Genomic DNA, 14,055 nt, shown 5'->3' on the forward strand with positions numbered 1-14,055 from the left:
CCTGGGATTCTCCAGGCAAGAACACTGGAGTGGGTTGCCATTTCCTTCTCCAATGTGTGAAAGTGAAAAGGAAAAGTGAAGTCGCTCAGTCATGTCTGACTCGTAGCGACCCCACGGACTGCAGCCCACCAGGCTCCTCCATCCATGGGATTTTTTAGGCAAGAGTACTGGAGTGGCTTGCCATTGCCTTCTCCGATCATTCAATACTAGGGAGTAACAATTCATTACATGTTCTTTGTGCTATACAGTAGATTCTCACTGCTTATCAATTTTACACATAGCAGTGTATATACCAGAGAAGGCAATGGCACCCCACTCCAGTACTCTTGCCTGGAAAATCTCATGGATGAAGGAGCCTGGTAGTCTGCAGTCCATGGGGTCGCTAAGAGTCGGACACGACTGAGCGACTTCACTTTCACTTTTCACTTTCATGCACTGGAGAAGGAAATGGCAACCCACTCCAGTGTTCTTGCCTGGAGAATCCCAGGGACGGAGGAGCCTGGTGGGCTGCCGTCTATGGGGTCACACAGAGTCGGACATGACTGAAGGGACTTAACAGCAGCAGCAACACATTAGATCAGCACCTTTAAATTGAAGAGATCTCCATCAAATCATACTATAGAATACAAAATATTGCTCACATTGTGTTGTAGAAAAAATTCCTATCAAAATATTCCCTTCCCATCTGTAGGACTATATGGGACTTAAAACTATGCTTTGAGTTTAAGAAACGGCTTCTGGCCTGGCTGAATTAAGACCTCTGGAGACCCTAAGAAAGGAAGAGATAAACTCCCTAATACACATCTAAAAATAAGATTTTATGTGTGCCAAAATTAAAGAGACTGATGTCTAGATTCTTTAAATAGCAAAATTCTAGGTAAATTAATCAGAGCAGACATAAATTATCTCCTTCTCAAAGTGGGTCTTTTCTTAGAATAGGTTTCATCTTCTGGTATAACTTTAAAAATTCCTCACATTATGGCAAAGTTTGTTTGTGTGTTCACCTAGAAATACATCCATTAAACAAGCATTTATTTCATGTGTACTAAGTGTCATAAGTGGACTCAGGCCCACAGGAGACATCCATGAACAGGAAGGACAAGGTTCCCACTCTTGGACCTGACATTTTGGTTTAGGGAGAATCACCCAACCCGAGTCAACCGTGAACTGGTCACATCTCACCAGAAAAGACACTTTCTCTCAGAGCTTGTCTTACTTGAAGAAGCTGTAAGGGGAGAAAATTAAAACCCATGTATTACCATGAAAACCTTTTGGAATTTCAATAGCTTGTGTGTGTGTTAGTCACTCAGTTATGTCTAACTCTTTGCCACCCCATGGAGTGTAGCCCACAAGGCTCCTCTGTTCATGGGATTCTCCAGGCAAGAATACTGGAGTGGGTTGCCATTCCCTTTTCCAGGGGATCTGCCTGACCCAGGGATCAAACCTAAGTTTCCAGCATTGCAGGCAGATTCTTTACCATCTGAGACATTAGGGAAGCCCCTCAAAATCTTAAAACCCATCAAAAGCATGTTTTCCAAAAGACCTCCTTATCTGTAGCAAATGAGCATATTTCTAAACAAATGACAATGATGAATATTTCTGAGTAGGATGAGAAAAGAGAAGAAATGCTCTCATCCACATGGGTTTCCATATGGTGGATTCATCTTATTTCCAAAACAGCATAAGAATTCTGCAGTGTTATATAAAAATGCATTGGTTGATATGACCTAAAGGATCAAATGATCTAAGTGTTAAAAGTAATATTATTCACTAACAAATGGTCTGTTCAAGCAGGAAAAAAAAAAATGATCTTCTCCAGCTCTATTCGGGAAATTATTTTACACACTTGCTCATAAATGCCCCAGCTGTGCTGAACAACACCTGTCACACTCAGTGAAAACACCACATTAAATTACTGTGATAGTCAATAAAAGGGTCTAATTAGCTTTTAAAGCTGTTATTGTTTTTAAGCACATGAATAATTCTAAACCTTTTCTTAACTTGTAAAACAATTTTTACCTTCCTACTTAAAGACACTTAAAAGGCTTATCATCACCTCTGACCTTCCCCTATAGTCACCCACTGGATTATTATTTACCACAGATAAATATCAACATCTGTCACCATACATAATATTTTACAGTTGCAAATTTGATTCCATTGTCAAAGAAAAAATTTTATTTAGAATATCTTTTCTTTCAATGGGTTGTTCTCTCACTCTCTTGCATGTCTTCTAAGATGACAGTTATTTAAAAATGAGAGTTTTATTTTCTGGAATACCATACTTCCCTTTGTGTTCTTCAAATAATTTTCTCAGCTCCTCCATGTAGGTCTGATGCAACTCCTCAATCTGCTCTGAGGTTGGGTGCAGGGTCTGATGAACAGGGATTGGCCGGCCAACTGCAAAAAACAAAGAATGCATCGTTAAGTAAGAAACCAAAACCACTCCACCACGGACTACCACCTCTAATGGACAGCTCTAGAAAGATCTTCCAATCAGAAGCTGTCAGGCCTGCCAGCTCCCATCCCTTCTTCATTTTACTGGCTGCCTGCAGTGGTCACACCATCTCTTCTGGTGACAAATAAAGAGACTTCCTTCTCCGCACGTGCTGGATTGTCAGGGCACTGGTGGTTTTGACTTGAAGTCAAATGAACTACTGTGCTGGCTGCAGCTGTGGGGCGCAAGCACATGGCTGTGTGTGCACGTCACCAGCTCTCTCCCTCTGGTACAGCTGACAGCCAGACCACAGTGCTCTATTTTCACTGCCCGGGGAAGTCTTGACTCATGAGCCATCAACCCTCTAATCTGGCTCTTTGTAATGTCATCCTAAAAAATGAAAAGAATATACATCTTCACTGCCAAGTCTCTGGACTAGAAAACACACCTAATCACAAGGGTCCCACTGTGTGTAACAGCACAAAACAAAACCAAACAAAAAATCTTCATAGAGAAAATTATTAAACAAATCACAGACCATTCATTCAACGGAATTCTAGGCAGCAGTTTTTTTTGAAAACTGAAATAATATTTTTGAAACCATGTATGGTGACAGATATTAAATAGACTTACTGTGGTGATCCTTTTACAATATACACAAATATCAAACTAACACTTGAAACTAATCTGTTATATGCAATTACATAGCTTAATGTAAAAAAATGAAATATATATGTGTTCATACACATATGCAAAAGTTTAAAATGCAGGAGGAAGGGGAAAGTTGTAAAATAATAATATATCATAATCCTATTTGTTGAAAATGTTCTATATCTAGGTGTGTTATAAGCTTTTAGTCTACTAAGAAAGTCAGCCAAGAGACACTGCTAGCCCTTACATGGAGGGAAGAAGGGAGAGCTGGGGGACTTATATTTTATCTGCATTGTGTCAATTTTCTACAATGAGAAGGCACTAGTATTACCTGTATAAATAAAAAACGGACTAATTCTTTTAAGCCTAGCATTTATATAATAAATAACTTTTACCTCACTTGTCTCAGATTTTTAAAGACTAGATACACGTGGCTCTGCCACCTGCTCTTCAGTCCTCTCTGCTGTGCATTGAGCCCTCTGCTGGCCTGATGCTGCTACTAATGCCAAGAGTTGCAAATGTACAGGATGGTCAACGTCAATGGCTGAGCAGCAAACTGCTTATTACTTTTCGTCAGCTTTGGCATGAGGTCTGCTGCTAAGTCACTTCAGTCGTGTCCGACTCTGTGCGACCCCATAGACAGCAGCCGACCAGGCTCCGCCGTCCCTGGGATTCTCCAGGCAAGAACACTGGAGTGGGTTGCCATTTCCTTCTCCAATGTGTGAAAGTGAAAAGAGAAAGTGAAGTCGCTCAGTCGTGTCCGACCCTGAGCGACCCCACAGACTGCAGCCTACCAGGCTCCTCCGTCCATGGGATTGGGGCTGTAATAACAGAATGGCACTTGCAGGGCTTCCTTTGCCTAAGTGGAGTCTCCTCATGCTACCTCCAAGGCTCAATCCATGTCAGTAACAAAGCGTGATTAGTTAAAAAGAAACCAGAGAAAGAGGAAGTGATAAATAATAGCAGAAAGAAGTATGATAACAGTATGGGAGGTTAGGGAGTTCAAGGAAGGGAATGATACAGACACAAACACACACATATGTATCATAATGCATCATATATTAAGATCTATATCTATATTTATATACAAGGTTATATATAATCTATCCATCGTGTGTGTGTGTGTGTATCCTCACTGCAACATTAGTATTCTCAAATTCCTATATTTTTAGCTAGATATAGCCTCAAGAAGCTCATATAGAGTTTTCCTCGAAAGCCTGGATGTCAAACATATATAGTAAGCATCAGTCCTTTGTGATTCAACATAACAGTATCACCGTCAGTTGTGGTTGCCTTTCCCCCCACCCCCACATGGTTTGTGAGATCTTAGCTCCCCAACTAGGAACTGAACCCAGGTCCAGGGCAGTGAAAGCACCAAGTCCTAACCAGTGGGCCACCAGGGAACTCCCATGTCAGTTGTGGTTGAAATACAGACTAGGAGAGGCTGAAAATTGATGCAAACAGGGGCTGGTGTTGCACAAGAGGCACCAGGCTAGACCACATCCAGGGCTAACTCCCCAGCAGGTTCACCCAGCTAGTAAGTAACTTCCTCTCTGACCTTAATTTTCATATGTATATGTATCGGATAAATCAAAGCTATGATTTTTCCAGCAGTCATGTATAGATGTGAGAGTTGAACCACAAAGGCTGAGTGCCAAAGAATTGATGCTTTTGAATTGTGGTGCTGGAAAAGACTCTTGAGAGTCCTTTGGATAGCAAAGAGATCAAACCAGTCAATCCTAAAGGAAATCAACCCTGAATATTCATTGGAAGGACTGATGCTGGAGCTGAAGCTCCAATAATTTGGCCACTTGATGTGAAGAACTGACTCACTGGAAAAGACCCTGATGCTGGGAAAGATTAAGGGTAGGAGGAGAAGGACAGGGACAGAGGCTCCAGGAGACAGTGAAGGACAGGGAAGCCTGGCGTGCTGCAGTCCATTGAGTTGCAAAGAGTCAGACATGACTTGGTGACTGAACAACAATAGGATACAAGAATAGGTGATCTTGAGGCTTCCTTCTAGCTCTAAGGCTCCCTTCATGGCTCAGACAGTAAAGAATCTGCCTGCAATGCAGGAGGTCCAGGTTCAATCCCTGGGTCAGGAAGATCGCCTGGAGAAGGGAATGGCTACCCACTCCAGTATTCTTGCCTGAGGAATCCCATGGACAGAGGAGCCTGGCAGGTTATAGTCCATAAGAAGGCAAAGAGTCAGACACGACTGGACAACTAAGCACACACACATTTCTAGCTCTAATCTTTGTTGTTGTTTGATTCCCCACCCCCCAAAAAACCTGAGAAATTCACATGCATAGTGAGAAATCTACCTGTAAATCTACTAGCAAATTTGTGGTTTCATAGAAATGGTTTGTTTTCTAGTGAAATTATCACAGAGAGAGATTAAATGCAACTATCCTGGGTGGGAGGGGGATTTATGGTGACACCGGGTCTAAGTGGTCTGAGAAGATGAAGTCTTTCACTTTGCTCCTAGATTACTCAGATTGTTGTTCAGTCTCTAAGTTGTATCAGACCCTTTTTGTGATTCCATGGGCTGTAGCCTACCAGGCTCCTCTGTCTATGGGATTACCCAGGCAAAAATACTGGAATGAGTTGCCATCTCCTTCTCCAGGGGATCTCCCTAACCCAGGGATCAAACCCACGTTTCTTGCATTGGAAGGCAGATTCTTTACCACTGAGCCACCTGGGAAGCACTTACTTCAATTAGGACTTGTGAATTCTGAATTATTGAGTCCTATGGCAACCCACTCCAGTGTTCTTGCCTGGAGAATCCCAGGGACAGGGGAGCCTGGTGGGCTGCCATCAATGGGGTCGCACAGAGTCGGACACGACTGGAGCAACTTAGCAGCAGCAGCAGCCTACAGTTCATTTCAATCCTGTTCTTTTCCTACTAATAATTTTATTATACTTCAAAGAGCTCGAATATACCCACATACATTGAATTTATCATCGTAAGACTTTTCCCTTTAAATTGTGATTGTCTTTTTCTTATTTAACCTCTGAAGAAAATGAGATGCTGAACATTTCCAAACTTCATACACACATACACAAAAACAAACAGAAACCGAAGGGAATTAAGATTTAAACCCAACACTTTTGCCCCTCATTACTAAACTAATCCAAAATTGGATTGGAGAGTAAGAAACCTTTCTAATTACTTTTTAGGGATAAGAACAGAGGTAACAAAAGAAAAACTTGCAAATCTGAGAAGCACCTTCGGAGCCCTAGAAGATCAGAATTCCCTCTTTTCAGAAAAAGGAGATTTTTACTACTAAGGAGAAGAAAGCTGTTTCAACATAAGACTGGGTTAGTTGCAGACTGCTGCATGACTCCCTCTTTATAACACAAAGGAAAAACCAGCTGCATCAGTTTATTCTGGAGGTAGAATTCATTGCCCTGGAAAAAATCAGCTAAAATCTACTTGTGGCAGAGTTGGGAATCAACTCTCATTTGTGTTTTGGTACTTTTAATAGCTGGCATGCTCCTTTGTTCCATTTTCCAATTCCATCAAACAGTTCAGGATTAGTTATGTCTTTATTGCCTTACGTAGCAGTCTTGCTCTAATTTCTGTGATACTGTGCTGTATTTCCCTAGATGAAGAATAAGCAACTTCATGAGTTGTTGTATTTTCAGCTGGAAAAGAGCTTGGAGATGTCCATTATTTTCTTCTCATTGAGGCAGAGAGTAGATCTTTCACAATAAGGAGTCTTTGTTCTGTTTTTCTGTGATTATGAAAATTCTGTTGAGTTTCTCTCTCTAATGATCTCAACATAGGAATTCTTTTTTCTTTTTATGCTACACAGCCATACACTAGAGAGAGAGCAGGCAGAGAGCTGGGCAGAGTGGGGTTGGGAAGAGTCAAAACCTGGGTTCAAGAACAACCTTTGGCTTATAATGGAGTCTCATGCCCAATGTAGGCGTCTGTGTGTGTGTATGCATATATATACACATACAGACATAAACATACATTTACATTTACTGAGCACTTAATATGTTGATCGGGGCACCATACCAATCCCCTTATTACTATCTCTCAGGTGGCACAGTGGTAAAGAATCTACTTTCCAATGTAAGAGAAGCAAGAGATGCAGGTTTGATTTCTGGGTCAGGAAGATCCCCTGGAGAAGGAAATGGCAACCCACTCTAGTATTCTTGCTGGAAAATTCCACGGACAGAGGAGCCTGGTAGGCTACAATCCATGGGGTTGCAAAGAGTCAGACAGTACTGAGAGACTGAGCACAACAACAACAATCCCTACTTTATAATTAAAATTTAAATTAGGTTCCTCTTTCTTTCTATTGGGTTGGCCAAAAAGTTTGTTCAGGTTTTTCAGTACGATGTTATGGAAAACCTTAAAGAACTTTTTGGCCAACCCGATATTTCAGAAAAATCCCTTAGCCTTTTTATCCCTCATAGTAGAATAACTATTTGAAACGAAATGGACTACTTTTGTCTTCAAGTGGGCTCCAAATCAGTTTTATTTAAATAAGGTACATTCCTTTCTCTAACTTTTTTTATAAAAAAATAATTCAAACTTATATAAAAAATAATACAATAAGCACTTGCATGCCCTTCCTCTAGACTCACCAATTTCAAACATTTTACACATACACATACACAGTATGTATATAGATATACACATGTATTATTATTTTGGTTTTTGTAGAACCATTTGAGAATAAGTCATAGACATCATTGACTCGATCATGCTCACGCCATAAAGACAAAGAAAAACTGCTCATCCCATAAAGACAAAGAAAATTTTAAAAACTAATCCAGTTTAAAGTAGACTAATGAAACGACTGAACTGAACTGAATGAAACGTGAAAATTAAATGCAATGTATGATCCTGCTTTGGGAAAAAATACTGCCCTTCACCAAAACCCACAACTAAAAAGAAAGTGATTGTGGCAACTGATGAAATTTGAATACGGAGTGTACACAGTTAATAGCATTTAACTGATGTTAAATTCCTGTATCCTACCGATACTATGAAAGAGAATAATCTTGTTCTTAAGAGAAATACATAAAGTAATGAGGGACAAATGGTCATGTTGTCTGCACTTACTTAAATAGTTCAGTGATAACAATAGTATAAAGTGTATTTGTGATATTATTAGAGAGAGAAAAAAAACTGTAGCAAAAATGTTAACACACGGTGCGTCTAGGAGAAAGGAACACAGGAGTTCATTCTACTACTCATGAGATTTTTCTGAGCATTTGAAATTTTTCAACGTGAAATTTTAAAATTAAAACCAACATCTACTACAACACATGAAATTTCCTCTTTTAAATATCAAGTTTCCCTTGTATTTTACTTTCTTGCCCAAACAACTTTCCATCACATTACTGGTACTGGCTCTACAACTTGAACTTATTAGTAAATTGAGGGACTTTCCTGGTGGTCCAGTGGTTAAGACTTTGCCTTCCAGTGCAGGGGGTGAGAATTTGATCCCTGGTCAGGAAGCTAAGATCCCACAAACCTCACAACCAAAAAACCAAAAACATAAAAACAGAAGCAATATTTTAACAAAGTCAATAAAGACTTTCAAAATGATCCACATCAAAAAAATCTTAAGAAAAATAACACACGTGTGTGCATGCTCAGTCATGTCCGACTCTTTGTGTACTGTAGCCCAGCAGGCTCCTCTCTTCATGGGATTTCCCAAGCAAGAATACTGGAGTGGGTTGCCGTTTCCTTCTCCAGGGGATCTTCCTGACCCAGAAATCGACCTCACATCTCCTGTATTACCTGGCTGGTTCTTTACCACTGAGCCACCTGGGAAATTGATTTAAAAATTTTTGTTACTATGTACTTGTTTGATTTCTGAAAACTTGAGAATTACAATCAGACAGGCCTCACTAAAGACTAGTTTGTTGATTCACAAATGTGTCCTGAGCTCCTGCCCTGAGAGCACTGGGGACACAGCAAACAGAGTAAAATTCCTGTCGCCTGGAGCTCCATGAGGCAGAAACAAAGAAAAGGCAACATTCTTGCAAGGAACTGGGACTGTTTACAGCTGTTCTTGAAGTCTAAACTCACTTCCTTTCTCTCTCCCCATTGTCATGATATATGGGACATTGAAATCAGCTTCTATTACTATGTAATAAAATACAACATATGTAAACAGTCTATCCTACTTTGACAAACTGATAACTCAGATAAAATGTGTAAATGACATACTACTTGTGACACATGTACAGAAAATACATGGTGGTTTCTTTATAAATTATGTCCAATGAGAATGACCCATGAAAAATCATATCATATAATTTCCCTCATATCCCCCAAAATACCAGTGACCATACTTTGCACATAAGGGATCAAAACTAATATTATGACAAAAAAATGGAACCATTTATCTTGAAAAATATAACTGCAAGCTTATCTCAGTATTCCTATTACACTGATTAATCAACTGTTAACATTCCATTTGAGTTAAAAACAGCATTTTAAAATATGTCATGTGACTGCATGAGAAATGCAAAGCGTTATAAACTGATGGCAGTAAATTCCCATTCCATGGGGATAGATCTAAAAAAATGCTGGAATTTCATTTAACGGGCCATTCATGGTGACATTATTACTTCCATTTCATATGTGTATCTAGTTTGGCTAATCTGCTATTAGCAATCGACTCAGCACTTTCTCCTTTTCCACTCTCCAAACCCCTTTTCAACCTCAGGAGCAATTACTTTCCTCCTCTGTTCTTCTATTAACATGGTCGTTACCCTCCTCCCCCATCTCAATGCCCCCAAAACCCAAACATGCCATTTTTAAAAGGAAAATCAGTCTGTGAGAGAGTGTTCAGTTGATGTAGTCATGTCTGACCCTTTGTGTCTCTCTAGACTGTAGCCTGCCAGGCTCCTCTGAGATTCTCCAGGCAAGAATAGTGGAATGGGTTGCCATGCACTCCTCCAGGAGATCTTCCCAACTGAGGGACTGAACCCACATCTCCTGCATCGCAGGCAGATTCTTCACCCACTCAGCCACCTGGGAAGCCCTATATTAGAACACATATAAATATACCTAGTTGGGGAAAAAAATGCTTTGTGGGTAGAAACTGATGCCTGTGTGAACTAAACATGATGAAGACATCTATTATACACAAAATTTCACAAGAGACTCTGATGTAATGTATTCAAAGACTTGTTATGTTATCATCTTCTAGTACAGAGAAATAGATTCATCATAGTGTATTAGAAGCTCTGCTTCTAAAATTGGATTCTATTTGGAGTGCAACAACAATATTTTTGAGAGTAGTTGATTCCCATTCAAATGGAAAACACAGTCATTTCATAAATAAAAAGCATACTGTAAAGGAAGGTCAAATAACACCGATAGGACTATTACTTTAGGAAGGTCTTACTCAAAGCTACTTCAGTAACAATAGACATAGCTCAAAGTAAGATAATCCTTTCGCTCAGTTTAACAAGCCTCCAGTATTTGAGGTACATACCAACAGTGTGAATGGGCTTCCTATAGGGCATCAGGCCAAAACTGTACTGAAAAATTCCTCTGGCGTGGAACAGTGGCAAAGCAAATCCCATGATCTTCTGTAGTTTCTCCTGCACATTCCGAAGCCATGATCCTTCGGGGTTGCTAACTTGTTTAAATAGTTCATTTTCCCCAAAAGAAAACACTGGCACCAAATAAGCACTGGAAATAAAAGGAGGAAGAATAAGCATTTTCAATGAAAAGGATTTAAATATTTCATTTAGCTCAGCTGGCCTGCAACAGATTCCTCACGATTGTTTCATGTCCCCAAGCCTCCATGGAGTGCTGAGTTTATGTTCCATGTATTGCAACTGACTTACTCCTGAAGTCCTTTGGAGAGGTACCTCAGCAGTCTTAGTGATTTGTGGAATTTTATTCTATAGAAAATCAAGGTTCCAGGAAGGTTCCTTTTCATTTATGGTTTTGGCCCTGGTTCATTTGTTCATTTGGTTGGAAATCTATACTGTGCCTATGAAATTTTGTATTTTGCTTGTTCTGCTCTTATAGACAAGTTGAATGGCTGGATGCCATGACACTGAGTTATCTTACAGGGAAGGTTGTCTTCTATTTCCCATAAATATTCACATCTGTATTCATCGGAAGGTCAGTGACGAGGTCTGTCTTTAAGGGCCAGAAAAATTTCTTCTTTGAGTTCACTTAATAATGGGTTAGCTTCCCTGACCCAGTTGCCTGAAATGAAAAGCCACTTACCCGTGGGTCAGAGCAATTTTCACAAATCCCTTCCGCTGGCGGATGAACAGAGTGAACTTTCCAGGATGGGCATCCAGTGATTCCTCTGCGCCCCCAAGCACAATCACTGAGATGTTTCCACCTCCCTCTTTGCTTAACACGTGGGACACACTTTTCTTGGAAACAGAGACTGGCCCTTAGTGAATAAAACAGAAGGTGAGAACTAATTGCCCTTTAACATTCTGATCTTAAGAATCTATGGCAACAGTCCCCATCCTTTTTGGCACCAGGGACTGGTTTCATGGAAGACAATTTTTCCATGGGCTGGGGGGGAATCAGGGGTGGTTTGGGGATGATTCAAGTGCATTCAGACTGGTTCCAAATAGGAAAAGGAGTCCGTCAAGGCTGTATACTGTCACCCTGCTTATTTAACTTTTACGCAGAGTACATCATGAGAAACGCTGGGCTGGATGAAGCACAAGCTGGAATCAAGATTGCCGGGAGAAATATCAGTAACCTCAGATATGCAGATGACGCCACCCTTAAGGCAGAAAGTGAAGAAAAACTAAAGAGCCTCTTGATGAAAGTGAAAGAGGAGAGTGAGAAAGCTGGCTTAAAGCTCAGCATTCAGAAAACTAAGATCATGGCAATCGGTCCCATCACTTCATGGCAAACAGATGGGGAAACAGTGGAAACAGTGGCAGACTATTTTTGGGGGCTCCAAAATCACTGCAGATGGTGACTGCAGCCAGGAAATCAAAAGACGCTTACTCCTTGGAAGGAACGTTATGATCAACTTAGATAGCACATTAAAAAGCAGAGACATTACCTTGCCAACAAAAGTCCATCTAGTCAAATCTATGGTTTTTCCATTAGTCATATATGGATGTGAGAGTTGGACTATAAAGAAAGCTGAGTACCAAAGAATTGATGCTTTTGAACTGTGGTGTTGAAGAAGACTCTTGAGAGTCCCTTGGACTGCAAGGAGATCCAACAAGTCCATCCTAAAGGAGATCCCTGAGTGCTCATTGGAAGGACTGATGTTAAAGCTGAAACTCTAATACCTTGGCTACCTGATGCAAAGAACTGACTCAATGGAAAAGACCCTGATGCTGGGAAAGATTGACAGCAGGAAGAGAAGGGGACGATAGAGGATGAGATGGTTAGATGGCATCACTAAATCAATGGACATGAGTTTGGGTAAACTCCAGGAGCTGGTGATGGACAAGGAGGTCTGGCGTGCTTTGGTCCATGGTGTTACAAAGAGTTGGACACGATTAAGTGACTGAACTGAGCTGACTGAACATTTATTGTGCACTTTATTTATAGTATTATTACATCAGCTCCATTTCAGATCATCAGACATTAGAACCCAGAAGATGAGGACCTCTGATTTACGGCACTAGCAAATATTAAACAAAATTTCCTACACTGCTTACTATGTGGGCACAATTGCACTCATCTCACACACTAGTAAAGTCATGCTCAAAATTCTCCAAGCCAGGCTTCAGCAATATGTGAACTGTGAACTCCCAGATGTTCAAGCAGGTTTTAGAAAAGGCAGAGGCACCAGAGATCAAATTGCCAACATCCGCTGGATCATGGAGAAAGCAAGAGAGTTCCAGAAGAGCATCTATTTCTGCTTCATTGACTATGCCAAAGCCTTTGACTGTGTGGATCACAATAAACTGTGGAACATTCTGAAAGAGATGGGAATCCCAGACCACCTGACCTGCCTCTTGAGAAACCTGTATGCAGGTCAGGAGGCAACAGTCAGAACTGGACATGGAACAACAGACTGGTTCCAAATAGGAAAAGGAGTGTGTCAAGGCTGTATATTGTCACCCTGCTTATTTAACTTATATGCAGAGTACATCATGAGGAACGCTGGGCTGGAAGAAGCACAAGCTGGAATTAAGATTGCTGGGAGAAATATCAATAACCTCAGATATGCAGATGACACCACCCTTATGGCAGAAAGTGAAGAGGAACTCAAAAGCCTCTTGATGAAAGTGAAAGAGGAGAGTGAGAAAGTCGGCTTGAAACTCAACATTCACAAAACTAAGATCATGGCATCTGGTCCCATCACTTCATGGGAAATAGATGGAAAAACCTTGGAAACAGTGTCAGACTTTATTTTTGGGGGCTCCAAAATCACTGCAGATGCTGATTGCAGCCATGAAATTAAAAGACGCTTACTCCTTGGAAGGAAAGTTATGACCAACCTTGATAATATATTAAAAAGCAGAGACATTACTTTGCCAACAAAGGTCCATCTAGTTAAGGCTATGGTCTTTCCCGTGGTCATGTATGGATGTGAGAGTTGGACTGTGAAGAAAGCTGATGGCCGAAGAATTGATGCTTTTGAACTGTGGTGTTGGAGAAGACTCTTGAGAGTCCCTTATACTGCAAGGAGATCCAACCAGTCCATTCTAAGGGAGATCGATCCTGGGTGTTCATTGGAAGGACTGATGCTAAAGCTGAAACTGCAATACTTTGGCCACCTCATGCGACAAGTTGACTCACTGGAAAAGACTCTGATGCTGGGAAAGGTTGGGGGCGGGAGGAGAAGGGGACAACCGAGAATGTGATGGCTGGATGGCATCACTGACTCTGTGGGCATGAGTTTCAGTAAACGCCGGGAGTTGGTGATGGACAGGGAGGCCTGGCGTGCTGTGATTCATGGGGTCGCGGAGAGTCGGACACAACTGAGCGACTGAACTGAACTGATGTGGGTTTATAATTTTTCCATAGCCAAATTTTT

The 14,055-nt window shown here is 40.9% G+C and overlaps 1 protein-coding gene across 1 annotated transcript in view; it reads right to left on the reverse strand.

Moving 5' to 3' along the window:
* Window positions 1-531: 531 nt before the first annotated feature.
* The window catches only part of MOGAT1 (monoacylglycerol O-acyltransferase 1), a 33,567-nt gene continuing 20,043 nt past the window's right edge, over window positions 532-14,055 (reverse strand). Inside the window, exons 4-6 of the mRNA XM_055398597.2 lie at window positions 11,313-11,487; window positions 10,564-10,763; window positions 532-2,400 (exon numbers count right to left, since the gene is read on the reverse strand). Of these exons, the coding sequence (XP_055254572.1) occupies window positions 2,246-2,400; window positions 10,564-10,763; window positions 11,313-11,487 (530 nt within the window). The 3' untranslated portion in view covers window positions 532-2,245. The remainder of the gene's footprint in view (window positions 2,401-10,563; window positions 10,764-11,312; window positions 11,488-14,055) is intronic.

The sequence above is a fragment of the Moschus berezovskii genome, chromosome 2 (genome assembly GCF_049115385.1).
Source record: "Moschus berezovskii isolate FMDL1 chromosome 2, NW_MosBer_1.0, whole genome shotgun sequence".
NCBI classification, from domain to species: domain Eukaryota; kingdom Metazoa; phylum Chordata; class Mammalia; order Artiodactyla; family Moschidae; genus Moschus; species Moschus berezovskii.